Raw genomic sequence first — 17,946 nt, forward strand, 5'->3', positions numbered from 1 at the left:
GAGATGTGTTCCATCCAGCAAGGCCAAGAGCTCCTCCTGAAGCAGATACCTCCTGACGGCCAGCTAAGAGGCTCTGCAGTTGCTGCACAATTTGCTTAGTCATGCACAAAGTGTAATGGGAGATCAGACATCTGACTTACTGAGACAGAGACCGAATTTAGGTGTATTCATCTGTCTATTGATCTTAAACGTTTAGTGAATATTTATTGTGAGTGAAAACAGGTCATCTCAAATATAGCCCTGAAAACACTGATACAAGGCCAGTGCCCTGGCATCAATGCATTCCAGTGGTTTACTGTGAGGTCAACGACTCTGAGCTCTCAAGGACTTTGTGAAAGCAAACCCTGCAGTTGAATGTCTATTGCCAGAGACATTAGTTCACTTCATCTGCCAAATTTATTTTCTACTCAGACTGCTAGACATCTGGATTTGATCTGGACAGTATAGATTTAAGGTTAGGTATATGGATAACACCACAGTCCTTCAAAAGTTTGGTTGTGCAATCCACAGGGTCTAGATAAGACTTACTTCTTTCTGTAGCCACACCATGGGACTAGAAAGATGCATGGCTAACAGCATCTACATCAGACCTAGATAGATCTGGCAATTCTTCAATTCCAGTTCTGGTACCTGGACTCCTTAGTTTTGCGAAGAGCACAAAAAGGACTTGTTACCATCCCCTTACTGCTTACTGGATACAATATCCCATTCCATGTCACTGATGTGCTACCAAATTTTGCACTGGGTCTGTCTCTACAGAAGCAAATAACTCAGGGACAAAATAAGTGTTAGGTGCAACTCCCCTGCCCTATTGTACACACCTACTTTAGGATGAGATGATTCATACCTTGGACTCCATTGACCGTATTGAACAGTTCTCCAACGATCACAGAAGGAACTAGCTCCAGCTGAAACTTTTGTAGAGCTACGTAATGTCAAGTGAGTCTTTGGAAGAACAGTATCCTGTGCCCGGATTGTACTTTTGCTCCACTGACAGGACAAGTCCTCCATTCCAGTGATGGTCACCGTGGTCCTTTATACTGCCCCGAGACTCCACTTGTGGCTGAGAACTATATGATGCCAGGTGTCATGCAGACACACAGGATTAAGATGATCCCTTCCTTACAGTACTAGCGGAGTCTCATCTGACAAAGGGCAGGCTTCACAGGATAAAGGCGAGTCACTCTGTCTAAGCACTCCAAGGGCAGATGCAGCTGTGCCCACAAAGTTGTGTTTTGTGTCTATTAAGAAAAAGAAAATACCCCATTATAGGAGAAAGAAATCAGCCCAGTGAAAGTGTTGCTGCACTGCACTTGTATTTCAGAGCTGGGTGTATTTCCACAGCAGTGAGGAAAACTCAAGATGAGTTCTAGCTCTTCCAACTCTGAAACGTGAAGAGCAACTTGGTTTCACAGCTAACATGCGCTATACTGACTCGCAGTCGTGGTATCGAGTAGGGTTTTACTGCACCTAGTAAAACCAAAAGAAGGATACAGGCAGACAGGTAAACTTAAGGAAGCAATAAGATGATATTGATCAGTTGACAGATTAGGGGAAAGAAAAACAGCCTTCAAAGCACTATTTCCATGGAGACTACTTGCCACTCCCTGTTTCTATGGCAGCTTTCATCAGGAGATCTTGACTGCCCTATGGTCTGCCTGTCCTTGATCTGGAGGAAAGGGAAAGACAGGGAACCAGAAAGGGATACTAAGATGGAAAATGTGAGCCTGACACCAGTTCTACCCACACCAGTAAGTCCTTCCAGAGACTTCAAATGTCTGCCTAGAAAACCGACTGACAGTGACCACCTTGCAAATGCGGAGAGCCCACAGATAATTTGCCTCAGCTTGTGGCTCCAGAGGAACTGGAACATGAGATCCAAGACAGAGATATTCCACTTCTTGTTGCTGACCAGGAGCTTTTGGTGCCCACTGAAAGGTTAGGCAACCTACAAACTAGTCATTGGCTGTCTACAGGGCAGCCATGTGCAGAAAAGGTAGAGCTCACTGTATATAATGTGAAGAGCTTTGGTTTGAGCCTCATGTGTTCAATCTCAGATAGGAAACCCTCAGTTGGTGCAAATATTCCTTCCACTAGCTGTCACAAAGCAGTCACCCCCTAGGACTTTGCCTGATACAACCTAGACCCTGACTCTTTTTTTTTCCAATCTTGGCCTCCATGACTCCCCTAGATGTGCTGTGTTCAGTCACACACGTAGCTGTCTCCAACATTCTCCCCTGCTCTGCACTCTGAGAAGACAAAAAAACCCCACCCTCAAAATAATTTGTTATTGCTCTTCCAAGGATGGTCTGAAATCTTGCTCTTACAAGGCTAATGGTAGAAATTGAAGCTTGATTTTCATCACAGTGCTCTAGAGAAAATGGGCCGTGGTTGTCAGTACCTCAGGCATGACAGAGTCAGAAAGCTTCCACGGCAAAACAAGTACAGGTAGTGTATGTGTTAGCATGGCAATCACTTCAAAATTAACATAAGCAATATCCCCTCAATGCTCTATGCCCACCGTGCTGGCTTGAAACAGGGTCCAGTGCTGGAAGGACTGAAAATCTCTGCTTTGGACAAATACTATTTGGAAAAAGGATTTTAATTTCTGTGAAAATACACTCCTGATCGCAACAATAACCTGCAATTTCTGACAGTATCTGTGGCATTGCAAATCCCTTTTCCATCCCAGACTGGCCTAGAGACAGAGCAAACACAGAGGTACTCAATCCACATATTTCTACCCTGTAGATACATCTGTCCCTTCAAACACAAAACGCCAGGAGGCTGTGCACTGCTATTGTGATGCATGCAATGAATAAAAGCACCGACACACTCCTCTCTCATCAGACACTTTTGTTTCCCAGCTACCACGAGCACGGTTCTCATCGCTTTGCAGAACTCACGGCATGCACAGCAACGAGTGGCACAGGCAGGCACATTTCCAGTCTTATTTGTATCCCTGCCGCACTGGGATCTATCACGCTGGTTGGCATGCCACATGGAAGGCTATGTGAAGACTCTTCCCTGCTCCTCCTCTTTGGCAGAGAGGATAGGTCTAACTAGACAGAATCTCAAATCTTCTCCCTCCTCCCTCAGTTATCTCACTGAGGCACATGAACCCAAATGACAGTTAGGAGGTAGAAAAGTTACAGAATTTTAATTTGTTAATTTAAATTTGCTGTGCATTGCCAATCAGCTCAAAGTTGAATGTGATCAAGCTGTTAGGACAGAATGCCTCCAAAAGCAGGGGATTAACATCAGTGTCTTCCAGGTTATTTTCCAGCCTTGGGTAGTCCTGGAAACTAGAAAGAGACCAATTTAAATGTGGAGATTTAAACCCATCTTGTGCTGGAAAGTCCTCTAAAACATGTGAAGAAAATTCAGAATAAGCATGCCAAAGTGGGAAGGGAAAATGACTCCAGCACTGGTGAGATACAGGTGATGGAGAATATAGTTACACAACTTGCTTTTTCCTTTCTGCTTGTTGCAAAGCCCAATGGAGGGAAGGGGAGTGCAGAGGGACAGGGATCCAGTGTAACACCATGAGCTGAGAAGGAAGGCAATTAGTCTTGCATTTAAATGCCCTCTTGCTCAGATTTTATCGTGAGGTTGTTCTTTTTATTGGCTAATTATCCAACAGAATTTCTTTCCCTGATCTTAGCTATAAAACCACTCTCAAGATAGGTGTTCTCTTCCTTTCCAGAGTAAAGAAAATGATGCCTGGTTTTATTGAAACCAACCCAGAGTAGTGTTTATTATTGAAAATATACAGTATTTTTGAACATCACATAAAAAGCCTAGTAGATACAACTGCTCTAGTTGAAAATGCTCAATAGATAATCTTTGTGCAGCATGTAGCACTACCCTCAAAATGCAAACATCCTCTTCTCATTATTATTTTTACAGTGCTTCCCTTTTATATTTTTTTTAAACCCAGAAAACATGTTCAGTTGTCCTTCCCCACCCCAATCCTCTTAGCTGAAAAAAACCTGAAGACTTTCCAAAGGCTACTTACATTGTGTCAAAAGCGTGGGGTTAAGAGGAATAAGGGTGTTCTATAGAGCTAGCTAGAGATACTGCTGTCCTTTTCAAAATTCTGTGTATGAACAGGGCGTGGTTCTTACAAGGCAAAGTGCCCTGTGTTAAACAGTCCAGCGATGCCCTGGCCAACTCCCAGTCTATCAAAGGGAGAAATCGGGAAGGTAAGTAGATTCAGATTTTTCACACCACCTTTCAGGTGCTCTTTTTCTTGCTGCCACATGTTCTCAAATGACAGAGAGAAGAAATTTTTACAAAGAAACCAGAAAGAGACGGGCTATCTATACACCAAACTGTTGAAATCATTGGGAATCAATGTACAGGGTGAGGTGGGCAGTATGTCAAAAATAGTCTTTGTTCACCACAATACAGAAGGCAAAAACAAAAGAAAGGAGAAGAAAATGGATTGTTCCTGCCAGTGTGCTGTTCTAGACTTTGTATTGTCAACTTCCACAAGGTGCAGTCAGTGCTGAATCTCTTTCTTCTCTGAATCTGTTTCGCCACCACCTGCTCCAAGAGGCTTTTGCCTTAAAGCAGCACCACGAACATGGGAGATGAGAGTCCACAAAAATACGACGGGCACCTCATTGCAAAAGAGAGCAGTGCAGAATAAAGGAAGAAAGTTTGAAGAAAGGGGCTTGTGGAGAGTGAAGAAAGAAGAACCCTGAAGGCCACCAGGTGGTGCGTGTATGTGCGGGGCATATCACACGGCTGCGGTCTGTTTGATGCTGTGGAAGCTGATTCGTGTCGGAGAGGTGGGGATAGACATGGCACGAGCCACACGCACTCGGAGGGAGTGATGGTCTTGCCAGCGATGCCATCTTTTCCTGGCAGCAGAACGGACCTGGTGAAAAAGAAAAAAAGGAGGACATGAACACTTAGAAGACTCAGATGTCCTCTGTAAAGGGACACTAGACAGCACTGAGACAAATGATGGTAGGTGTCGCGCCACTGAGACATGCAGGGCTTGTTTCAGCTGCCTAACATGGGCATCTGGTTCCCTTGATATTCTCTTGGGTACCGCACTCTGGGAAAAGCATGGGTTTCACATATCTCATGTCTCACATCTGACGCCTTAAATACCCCAGAGCATTTCAAATGGCAATAAATGCCTAAGCTTATGCAATTGAATCAAGCCCTCAAGATGGATGCACCTGAGAGAGATCTATCACCGGGGCTGTAGCTGCCCCTGCTTCCCTTGTCTATGAAGGGGAATCACAGACCATCTAAATAAACAACGGTGTCTACAACATCGACACACCTGACCTAAGCCCTGTGAGCTCCTTGTACAGGCAGCGGAGAGCTGCTCTACGGTCAACAGAAGGTCATCCTCAAGCAGATGCTTACAAAGATGCCAGTTGAATCTTGAACTTTTAAGTGCACATTTTTTTGCATGGAGCAAAGAGAGAGCCCAGGATCTCTTGCTCAAATACCTGTGTATACAAGCAGGAGAAAGACAGGCGATAGGAACCCTAGCCTCAAACACAATGGGAGGGAAAGCTTAAGATACTCCTAACATAGACTGTAATCAATTCCTGCCAGATCACTGGCATAGAAGACTCAAAGTCAGAAGCTGAGATGAAATATTTAGGCCAATTTCTAGAAATTCTTTTTGATCTCTGCTTACTGTAGAGACGAGAGCAATTCAGACCCCTAACCCAGGCAGCTAGGGAAGGCTACAAAATTAGGTGAGATGAAACTGGGCCCAGCTTCTCGGACATTCAATGGGTAATTGTACTCATGACATCGGAAAGGACGTTGCCATTCTGCTGCCGACCTGAAATCCAGTCAACTTTGAAAAAAGAGCATTTTTACATCCAACCTCTATATCAAGCCAGAGCCTCCTTTGCCAAAACCACATTTGTTTAGAAGGTGGGGTTATAAATAATATAATGTAGCATTACACCTCAGCTACTGACCGGTAGTTCTCTTCCTGGACAAGAGAGAACCAGCCAGTACGGTCAAAGGGTATGACTCATCTCCTCCTAAAGCAGATGTCCAAAGTAGTCCAGATATTGTGGTCAGATGAAAAATACCTATTTCTTTTCAATAGTTATAAAGTGAGTCTAGACAACTAGCTCTGCTTTAGATGTCTGGATTATAAATTTAGCTAAATTTAGACAATATTGATATCTTACCCTGAATGTTTTTCCATCTTTAATGTACTTATCTTCACTGCATCCCTCAAAAGCAAAGGAGTGCTCTTATCCCCATTTTACCACCGGCAGGCTAAAGCCTGGGTATTAATAGCAGTCATGTTGTTGTAGAGAAGACCTCAACACGGATCAGCTACCATGGCAACTGTACAAGGCCTGGGATGAGCTTGCACAGCCTGTGTGAAACCCATGCTGACACAGCTTCTCAGCTATCAGCACCTGAGGCAGATCAAAGCCATCCCAGGTGTACCTATAATCACCGCTGGGATTGCAGGGAACATGGTGTTGAAACAAATTGCCCAAAGGTGCACAAAAGCCACCGCTTTTCTTCATTTCTTTTGAAAGCTGGGGCCTGTCCTCAGGTGCAGTGGGAAGCCTACTCAAAACACAATGAACACACACTTCCAAACCCCACTTCAGACTGGTTCCAACATGCTGTCTAACAGTTGCTCAGATGAGCTGATCAGCTCTATTAGCAGAGGTATTTCCCACCCAAACCACACACGGTCAGTATTAGGTGTCCTCAATGAACAGGAATGGTGGCCTGATAGTTAAAACATACAACAATTCATAAGAAGGACATGGGAAGGGGGGGATTTGCAGTCCTTCTCTCAGATGATTTCAATCCTCCTATGTCTTGGTGGGCCTTGAGGGACTTAGACTCATCGTCTGTAGCGCTACTACTTAGACAGTTCGCAGTGCTGTGGTCTGGCACTTAATAATCTCTTCTCATCACTAGCTTTGCCCATGAAATACACTCCATTTCAGGTTTGCGAGTATCAACTTGGAAAACAGTTTTGCAACTGCCCTCTTTGGTGCCTTGTCAGGGGAATCCTGAAGCTGGAAATCTGGCTTTTCTACCAGAGCCCTTCTAGAAGGTGCAGATTGGGCAAAATGGACCCGAGGATCTCTTTCTTTGGTTGTTTTCTTGACTGTGTATGATCTGTGCTGCTTGATTTAGCACTTAAGACAAGCAGATGCAAACATTTATAGTAAGGTGAGAAGAGTGCCACACTGGGTTTCTTTCTTTTGATTTTGAATTTGTTTCAATACAAAATAATGGGGTTTAGACTTAATAGGTGGGATAGACCCTAGAAAAATAAAGGCTACGAGGGGATAGGACTGCTTGCCTGGAGAAGGGGAAGAGTGAACATCCAAGTGAAAGAAGGACTGAAGTTAAAAGACGGCACTGCCAGGAGAAGCATGACCATCATGAACGAATTTGTGGTGAGAATGAGCATAATGTGGTCAAACAACAGTGCAGGGGATTTCTGGAAGAGCCTCTCATTACGAAGCAGCGGTACAACATGCCTCCGCTAGCTTCAAGAAGGGATTTGGCCAGTTTACAAAATGAGTTAAATGAGGCAGTTACATGAGATAGCCAGAATCAGGATGGGCTGACTCAGTCACATACTAACTACTACAGTAGTAGCCATCCTGGACTGATGACTTTCACTGTCCATCAAACTGACCTCACCGGCTCACTGAACCCTCCTGTTGAAACATGACAAACAGTGGAAAGGTGCGTCACGGTGTTGCACTTTCCTAGACGCCCACTATTTGCAAACCTATTGTGGTTCTACCTGGAGTGGCAAAGGGATACTTATTTCTGATTCTGGATTTAAGGGAGGATATAATACACACCCAAAGGCAAATATATGTGCCAGAGTACATACAAGGGGGGGATGCATCTCATCTGAAAGCTTGACACGTAGTCTTGGACAATTATTTATGCTTTCAATATAGACAATGGAGCATAACAGATGATCCCCCTACGGACATGACTTAGCTAAGTGGAATGAGTAAGTCCTTGCTCCATCTTGCTCCTCCGAGTAGAAAACCAGCTCAGCTAAATGTTGGGCACCTAAGGCAAATGGTAGAAGTAACATGTAAAGTGTCGGAGGGGTAACCATTGTCGTGGGAAATTGTCCCATGAAGAACATAGGACTTGATTTGAAGAGGCATGTTGCCTCTCAAATGCTCATTTCTTCCCAGATGTCACCAAATGCTGAGATATTATTAGAAAAAGTTTTTCCCCTTTCTGCTGGAGTGAAATCCATCCTTGTACAGGCAGCCTGTGATCCACTCAAGTCCTTCAAAGAGGTGAATTTCTTCATCTCTGGTGCAAAAGCAGAGAGTAAGTCTCTGTGTACAGCACAGTCTTGCTAAAGACAATCGTAGCAGACTGGCAGTCCGGTGAGTTCACGTATCCCAGGTACTCCTGCAGCAGCATTTCATTGGGTCATGAAAAGGGGAAGTCACCTTGTGGGATTTTTGTGTTTCTGAGCAACTTGTGTGAACGGATACTTACTCAGCCAGTGAAGCCAGACTAGATTTATCACTTGAGCTTCAAACCAATCAAGTCAAAAAGATTCACCTGGAGATAAAGACGTGAGTCTAAACAAGCAGTTGACTGAATGGCTTTTATGATACGGCTTGTTTACAAGCTTTGAGAGAGGATAAAAAGTAGTAACAAAAGTGCTGTCTTCTTGTACAGCTGGAGCCTTTCCTAATGGACTGGGCACATTCCTAATGGACTCTGCACTTACAGCGGTGAGCGCAAAGCATTTCTTAATGACAGAGTAATTCACTGAAATTAGGAGGTGACCAGAGCACAAGCAGAAAAGGTTAAGCTCAAATTCACCTCTTACAATTGGACTCGGAAACAAATGCTAGCTTAACTTTAAGTCAGGAAAGAAAAAAGAAAACGTCTGTGATTGCTATAATAACATGTTAAAAAAGACACCAAAAAAAGCTATTACACAGAGAAAGAATAATAGAAAAAGATAAAGCAAAATAGCAACTTCAAACCTGGTTGTTAATCTCCATGAGAGCAACTATGCCTATCCATCAAGCATTTGTAGAGTCAGTACCATGTCCTAGAGTCAGCATTAGTGCATCTACGACCTGCAATTAACAGCACTTGCCTGTACCAGCCCAAAGATGCGTACGGGCTATCATCAGTGGTTAAAGCCAAACAGAGTCTTGGGAATACAAATTATCCGCTTCACCTCCATGTAACTTCAGTTGCTTGAGATGACAACGTTTATCTGCGCTGCGGAGCAGAGAGCTCAGTTTTCTGTGTTGACCCTTGGTCTTTTTCTTGCTAACAGTCACACTCTCAGAATTACTCTTTTCAGCTCTTCACACTTTGCATACTGTGAATAATCACAGCTTCTGAACATGTGGTCAAATCAGATTCATCAACATATTTGTGTCTACCGAGTGTGGGCACTGCTCTCAGCAGGATTGCTTTAGAACAGTCAAGAGAAATAATTCAGGTGATGGGATGGAGAGAAGTCAGTGGGTGATTTTCTTTCCTGATTGGATCACCTAACTGAGGAGCTCTCAAACTTTCAGATCACATCTGAAAATCACTAAAACCCACATCTGATCATAACAATTGTTAAGAACTTCTCCTCAGAAGAACAACAACAAGAATGAAAGAGATGGAGAGAAGGGTGAAAACATGCAGAGGAGGTTTGCTTTTGATAAAATACACATCAACTTTCGCTATTACTTATGCTAGACATTGGCTGCTGGCTAATTTCTTGCAGCCATCAATTAGAAATGAGACGAAGAAAGAGCCTTTAGTGACATTAAAACAGCTTTTGGAAGAAACGTCATGTTTTATTAGCAGAGAGAAAGAAAGCTTGATCCATTTACACAGTGCTTAGGACAAAGGGGCCCATTCACTTGGGGCTTCTTGATGTAATACTAAAATATAATAGTAGTAATGTAGGTAAAAAGGAAGGTTTTGATAAGGAGAGTAGGATTAAATGAGCTGTCATGGCAATGGATGTTTGAAGCAAGATTATTGGGATGCCTCCATACTGTGTCCCCAGAGAACACCTCTCATATGAAAATGTCAGTAAGTGAGGGGCAGAGAGACAATACGTATTCCCTAAGAATAATCATGGTGTGACTACATAACTCTAATTAAGTTCTTGCTTTGCTCATATGCAACTTCTTATTCCCAGAACACCTGATCCAAAGGCAAATGAAATACATGAAAAATGTTTATCTAGATTTCAATGTCCTTTGAAACAGACTGATTTTCTCTCTATGAAAACAGGTCTCAGTGATGAACTCATGAAGTTCCACCTACACTTGAGCACCTTTGTGACATGTTTCAGATCCTTGTGTTGCAGCTGGAGGTAACTAGAGAATAACTTTGGACTTTAAACATCTTTGGTTCTGAATGGCGGTGCAAATTGTGGAAAAGTTGATGAAGTTTTATTCAATCTTATTGTAAGTTACAGACGAGCAAGAGGGACTTTCAAGCCATGCCTAGATCAGCAAAAGGGAACTGGCTATGCAGCCTTTAAATCTCCAGACACTGGTGTCACTGTGTTTGACTCTGCAGTGTAATCCACTTCCATGAAGTTTGTGAAGCCCTGGCCTCTCTCTGTATCCAGAAGAGATACAGGAAAGGCCATCAGGTATTGGCAACTGTTTATCAAAAAGAGACAACTAAAATAGGTCAGTTGAAATCTACTCTCAATTGGGTGAATCATTGCCTATAAATAAAGTCAAGGGTGATCAGCTCAACTGCATATATGTATCTATTAGATGTCTAACGTTAGGGGAATAAATCCCATCCATTACATAATAGAACTTAAACCAACGTAAGGTGATGGCTTGCGTGATACCTTGACAGTTTTCCAAAGGGTTAGGGTGTCCCCCAAGGGAGGACGGACAGTAAATGTGGGATTTAATAGTAAATGCTGTGAAGAAGCCTACAGATCAAGCCTCTCCACATGCTTGGAAGGATTCAGTGCAGTCCTGAATGGAAGCAAAGAAACAGAATGGCCTAACACAGAGACCATTGAACTGACAGACCTGGGGACCTGCAGATGGGGAATGCTAACGCTCTCAGAGAGCTATGAGTGAGTCTTTATTTATTCTTTTGTAAATAAAGCATATCACTGAGCAGCTACATGTATGTCCTACAGCCACACCTCACCCTATTGGTATGGCTTTACAAGAGCCAACCTCTCAGGCCAAAGATGGCCATATTACCATTAGACAAAAAAATTGAACCAATCATCTCTTTAAAGATGCCATTATCAGTGTTTAATCCTCCTAAGGTAGGGAAGAAATGTAGCCAAAACCATCTGCAAGGCTGGAGGGAAGCAAAAATGAAGCTCAGGTGGCTTTCTTTTTCCTCCCAAATAGCCTACACCACACTGTTATTTTATGTAACATTTTTCTTTCTATTCACAGTTTCTTTTTCTCCCTAAAAAATTAGCCTGCTTATCTGGTCTGCAATTCATCTTTTGTGCCAGAGTCTTTGGCAAACACCTGGTAACAGGTGGATAGTTTTGCAGCACCTGACAGACCGGGATGTGGAAGTTTCATTTCTCAGATCACAACACTGCAATTTTGTTATCATATATAACTGCCTGAGAAGCTAAACCAGTTCTGATTAGTTATAAAGATTTGCCTCACATTTTGGGCTGGAAGCAAATGCTGCTCCTTTCTTCTAGGCCACAAAGGACCAGAGCTAAGCACTAGAGAGGGAGGCCATGAATGCAATCAGCCCACCCCAAGCCTCTGTGGTTTTGCTGTGGAGTGCTCTGGAGTCGTGCTAACAGCAGTGGCGCCGTGGAAAGGAAGATAGGGTGGGGAAAGACCCTCAGACCAGTTGCTATTTTTCTCCGTGCCTGGACTTCTCATTTTTCTTTCTCTGGCAGGACCTCAGTCTGAAGAGGCCTACTGGAGTCACAGCAATGAAGGTGACCTTCTACCAGAGCGCACCCGGGTGTGGGAGATGGGTACCGAGAGGCGACTGCAGTCCTGTCATGAACTGCCGCCTGGTGGTCCCAAAGGGAAGGTTTGATCCCTTGAGTTGACTCTATATTGACCAGGCATTCTCAGGGGCATTTAGGAGTAGTACCCATGCACGCACTGTTGGGCACCTTCGCTCAGAAAGTAATTGCTGTGGGAGATGGAATTAAACTTTAGCCCTCTAGTCCACCCCCATATTCATATTTATTCAGTGGTTTGAAGGAACGCTTAATGCGTGTCCTTTGGGTTCAGAATGATTAATGTGAAGTCTGTTTAGATTGACGGGCAGGTGGATGACTAACCATTTAGGCAGTGATTCATAGCTGGCAATTATAATGAATAACCTCCCAAGATGATCAGATCAAAGTAAGCCACTTTGAGCTTAATAGATTTTGAGAGACAGATGGTGCCTGGGTAAAGGGTCAACACACACAAAAAATTAAACATATTTATCCTTGCTTTGCATCTTGTTGCGAGAATAATTTACAGTGCTGTCTAAAGAAGTAACCTGCTCTATTCCTCTCTGGTTATGGTTCCTCTCTAAGTCAGCTAATTGATTTACATTTTAAATGTTAATTCATAGCTGATTATCAGTATTGACCAGATAATACTAGAATCTGAGGCCTGCTTGAGCTAAGAATTCATGCTTTGCAGGACGATTTCAGGCACACACCTTGCTAGTTACATATCCCTCCAGGACATGGTTAGAAATGAAGGACAGCCACCTTATTATGGACATAGGATCAATGAATTATAGAATAATTAAGGTTGGAAGGGACCTCAGAAGGCCTCTGGTCCAATGCCATGATCAAAGCTAGTCCAGCATAGAAATTTTATCCCGTTTTGAAATTATGTCAGGGCCTTATCCAGTCATTTTGAGTACATCCAAGGACAGAAATCTCAAAACACCTTTGGGCCTCTCTTCTAGTGCTTGAACGTCCTCACTATGATTTTTTCTCCAGCATGTTTAACCAGGATTTCCCTTGTTTCCTCATTCAGCTTGATAGCGGAGGTTCCTCTTTTCTGTCTAGCCCTTCATCAAGCACTAACACTTTATAAATTTGGGTCATTCTCACACACAGTCACCTTCATTCACAAGCACCTAGATATAGTACAGCTGTGTTATTACTTCCCATTATGGTTGGTAAGGTTTCCAAGCATCACAGAGCTCTCTGAGGGATCAGCACTGGTGGTTATTGAAAATGACATGAAGCACCTAATAACAAGGATAGGTGTTCTCTGGAGGCAGGGATCATTCCTCCATTATCCTCTTGTTTCCATCATGTCTTTATTGAGGTAGCAGGAATGTATCCAGCCCTACCAACGAAGTTCTCATTCCTCTGGATGTTTACCAGTGGCTGGACAGAAATATTTTATTTCCTTTTCTGGGAGATGCTGCAGCATCTGAGATCTGATCTCTTCCCCTCCAGACTCCAACAAACAGCAGCCATAAGAACAAAGCTAACACAACTGTACAGGAAGGTATATTTGGAATATGGAACACTATAAAAGCACTCTTTTCCATTCTCTCTGCAATAGTTTTTCTCTCAGGAGAAAACCGTCACTAGCAAGGAGGTCTGGCTGAGAAGGTAGATACCACACTAGAAAGGTAACTGGAGGGAAGATCCATCTTCCTTTAAAGATGCTTTATCTGGAATCAAAGAGGGAACAGAAATGCTGGGAGTGCTGTACCCATCTGCCTGTGAGCAGAAGGTGCATACTAAAGAACTGAAAGAAGACCCCTAAGCGAGCTGTGAGCCTAAAGACCAACAAAGAGCGATTACAGTTTCACTACTGTCTTCCCTTGATGCTCCCCTACGAAAAGCTGAAGGTGACAACTGTCTTCATTGGCCTAAGAACAGTTAGCCTCTTTTGGTACTGAAACTATAAGGAATATTCTTCCTGGGTTTTGTATCATGCAAACCATTATAAGGCTACTCTACACATGCCTAAAGACTATAACCATTACTGAGACTTTTTTCAGTTGCAGGTCTGGCTGTTTGTCCTGGATAGGATAACAATGTCTTTATCCAACACGCAGTTGTCAAGATCATTGTCAGAAAAATCAGAGGTACCATGTGAGATGAATCCCACACGAGATACCCTTTTGAAAGACAGGCTGTAATTAAACACACGCTATCAAGCTCAGTTACTGCACTGAATTAATCAGCTTGAAGAGACGGTTTAGTGGTTTCTATGGATTTATACTCTCATCCAAACTTACATAAGGATGAGATATCATGAAAGCATATCCCTGATCACACATTATTATCTTGTTATAAGCAAACGGTTTGAGGTAGAATAAAGTTCATCAACTAAAAAAAACCTAAAGATTTTTTAGTAACTTGCAAGAAAAATTGTCCAAGAGTTTTGTGACAATGCATTCCCTTCAGCACAGATTCAAGCCATTATATCTACTCTTGTTCCAAAAAACTCCATCTTGAACTTTTTTTTCTTTAATCCAGTGTTATGTGAAATTAAATTCAGTCATGTGATCTGTGAGTCGACAGAAAAAAATCTGAGGAGCATCTTGACTTTTGCAATCATTGAAAAAGAAGTTCACAACCTACATTCATTCTTTTTAAGTGGCATTCAACAGAAATGCATATTTTTCATTGTGCCATTTTTCATAACGTCGTAAGTTCTCAGAAACCTCTCATCCTTAATTTTCTTGGAAGCCCAGAGATGCTCTTTACTACTCAGATTATATTAAATTTGTATATTTTTGCCCTCTAGTGCTAGGAGATTTTCTCTGTCCAAAAAGTACAACTTTTTTCCATAAAGTCTCTAGATAAATTAACATGAGTCAAGTGTCAATGGCCCTTCGTGCCCACCCATGGCACACACTCTTTGTTCTAAACAGCTTCAGAACTTTTCAGAAGCAATAAAACATAAAAAACCTGTTCAACTTTGTTTCTAAACTGCTGCTGCTCCTTAGGTTCATTGGAATAACTTGTGTAGAACGTGTTGGCTTCAAAAGATATTCATATTAAAAATCTGAAGGATCGTATCTCCAGTAGAGTGGCCCAAATGATACACGCTCTCTCAAGACCTGGCCCATCTTAATTCTTAATGCTCACTGCAGCCAACAAAGCTAGTCCAAGATCTGTGTGAAACATTGGGTATTGTGGAAATGAGGGAAAGGCAGATGTTTGTATTCCCAGGTCAAATGCCTGCTCCAAAGCATAAGGAAATAAACTTGTCCCATTTGAAATTCTTTGTATGGACTATAATTTAATAGCTTCACTTGTTCCCTTCAGTGATCCCACTGCTGAATTGTCAGACCAAATCACTGCAAAATCAGGAGCAGGACCTTTTATGGTGATATCTTGCATTACCAAGGTGCCATCTTCAGTGAGAGTGCTGCAGGCGCTGCCTTCTCCACTAGAACACCAGATCTATTCAAGCAGCACAGCTGTGTAACTCCTCTGATCTGGGGTAAAAGAGCTCATAGGAAGAGAAACGCTCTAAGTCATATTTGTTTAAATCAAGGGAGGCTACAAGAAGTCGCAGAGAAAAAAACCTCTTTTCTGTTTCATTGTCTATTGCAGATGAAATAGAACACTGAAAAAAACCAGAGGCTTTGATAACTTCAATCTGCGATCCATATTGTTTGAGCTCTACTACAGACAGTTATTGGAAGTGTGTAAGTACCTAGTGGCACCCGTATCAAATATGAAATGGTAGAGATGCGCTGAGGTCACAGCATTATTACAGCTTTAAATTAATGGATTTTCTAGCCTTTTCACTTGTGTCATCATTCAGAGCAGGCCTGGCACTGTGTGGGATGAATAACCTGAGAAAGCGGTGCTGCTTGTTGTTAACATCACCTCAGAATTAATGAGGAAGAGAGGAAATGAAGAAAAACTAAAAAAAAAAAAAATAAATACTGGTGCTTCATAGGCTGAAGTATAGAAAATGTTGTAGAGCAGCTGGGTCAGAAGACATGCCCATTCTTTCTCATAGCCCTCAATGAAATTAAGAAGCAGCACAAACAAAATATATACCAATACAGCAGGAATAATTAAGACATGGAGTTAATTTCTGCAGAGACACAAATTTTAACTGGACAAAGATGACACACTCAAATGCAGGTAAATGAGACACTGGCAGTGTCAGTAGAGGAAAAGATGTAAATTGTTATTTCACACTTTGGGGTGTAAGTCATTCAAACACCGAGGGATATTAGTGAAACATTTCTTGCTTGATTAGCAGTACCTAAATTTAATTCTGAGGAACACCACTGACCCTGTTCCCAAACCTCTTCTGAATGCAACAGGCATTGATCACTCAGAGATAGGTGTTCACACAGAAAAACGAACTCACTCAACTCAGCATGGCAATCCCATTGTAAAAATGGGTCACCTGCAGCATATCCTTAACAAGAGCCGAGCTCAGAAGTAACGCTCATGTATGCCCTATTAGTAATTAATGAGAAGCTTCAAAGAAGTCTTAAAATGAAGAATAAAAATTTTATAACACGAGAAGACTTCTTTTCCTCTGCTCTGACCTCCCAGGTAATTACTTGAATGTGATAAAGCTTTGTGAACAACGGACACCTACAAAGAGGGCTGGGAAATTCAGATGCACATTAACAGAAACTTCTGCAAGAGCAAGAGACTGATGGGACTATGACCCCATGTAAAAACATCTCATTTCTCTATAATCAGGCATTCAAGTAAGTTCCACCTCCCAAGAATTAATTAGACTGACAGCAGGGGACAACACTTACCTCACCATTCAAGAAGCAGTAAAATACTGATACAAAGAAACCCTGGGAAGAAGAGAAAGCAGTCAATTATTAGGGATTTTAACACGTAGAATTGAGGACTGAGCTTTATCCTGGGATCACCCTGAGTAAGAACATGATCTTGTTGAGATCATCCACTTCTAGGCAGATGAAATCCTTACCCTACAACTTCATTAGAAAATACTAAGTGTCTTGCAGCTCACAGGTGAGACATGAGTCTAGAACTTAGACAGCCCTTCTGCTGACAGAGGGGATGGACAATTCAGCTGTGCTAAAGCTTATCTACAGCTGCCAGCCGCCTCCCCAAAATGGCACAGACCCCTCAGAGGGGCTATGTCGTGCCTGCCAGCTCTATGCGGATGTCTCAGACGCTTACATGGGGGTGTCAAATGGCCTTAGATGGTCTTGTGTGGGCAAGCGTATCATCAGGTTGCTTACACTCATCTGAGCTGAATTGCTCTGTGGAATCTGTTGACAGCAGTGACTGTAATGACTGCAGAGCTTGCAATGACTGTAATGGAAGCTCAAATGACAACACCATGACACTTTCATCTCTAAACCTGTGAGCGGAATCCTACCTGTTTTGCTTTCAGCAATGAACTGTAATTATTGTCACCATGAAGGAGAGATTCCCTGTGCTTTCTTTCTTACATCTCTTCATAACACTAACAATAAAATAAAGTGTAGCATTTTTTGAGACATTGAGCATCAGCAGATAAAAAATATAATTCATTTTAGGGAATGAAAAATGTGGATTGGTTCACTGGCAAAGGCTGAATTTCCTTTGTTCATAGATTAAAAGGGACATTTTTCATTTTGAATATTCACTTGTGATTTCTGGTGGGACGCCCTGTGTTTCAAAGCTAAACATGCAATCAGCAAAACCAGTAATCTAAACCTCAAAACTTTTGTAATCCATAACCCTAGATTTGGCTTGACAGTGTGCATGCTGTATATTTGTATTGATATCCTGGGTATCAGAGTGTTTGTTCCTGCAAACATCAGAGGTAAAACATTAACGTCATAGTTCCACCCTGGTTCAAGAAGGTCTTTAAGCAAAGGTAAAGCTGTAGAACACACCTAAGCAGAAATGGTTGGCTAAATACCATTCAAGGTCTTCAGTCACTTTTGGGTTTGTGCCAAACTCAGAAAGCTGGGGCAATTACTCACATTCCACTGCCTTTTACATCCTGGCAGAACTCCTATTAA

General features: G+C 42.4%; 1 protein-coding gene across 1 annotated transcript in view; it reads right to left on the bottom strand.

The window, feature by feature from the left end:
• Positions 1-4,744: 4,744 nt before the first annotated feature.
• Positions 4,745-17,946, bottom strand: part of CRHR2 (corticotropin releasing hormone receptor 2) — a 105,656-nt gene continuing 92,454 nt past the window's right edge. The window contains exons 11-12 of the mRNA XM_086466646.1: positions 16,720-16,761; positions 4,745-4,885 (exon numbers count right to left, since the gene is read on the bottom strand). Coding sequence (XP_086322772.1) covers positions 4,745-4,885; positions 16,720-16,761 — 183 coding nt within the window. The remainder of the gene's footprint in view (positions 4,886-16,719; positions 16,762-17,946) is intronic.

The sequence above is a fragment of the Leptosomus discolor genome, chromosome 6, assembly GCF_034619465.1.
Source record: "Leptosomus discolor isolate bLepDis1 chromosome 6, bLepDis1.hap2, whole genome shotgun sequence".
In the NCBI taxonomy this organism is placed as follows: Eukaryota; Metazoa; Chordata; class Aves; order Leptosomiformes; family Leptosomidae; genus Leptosomus; species Leptosomus discolor.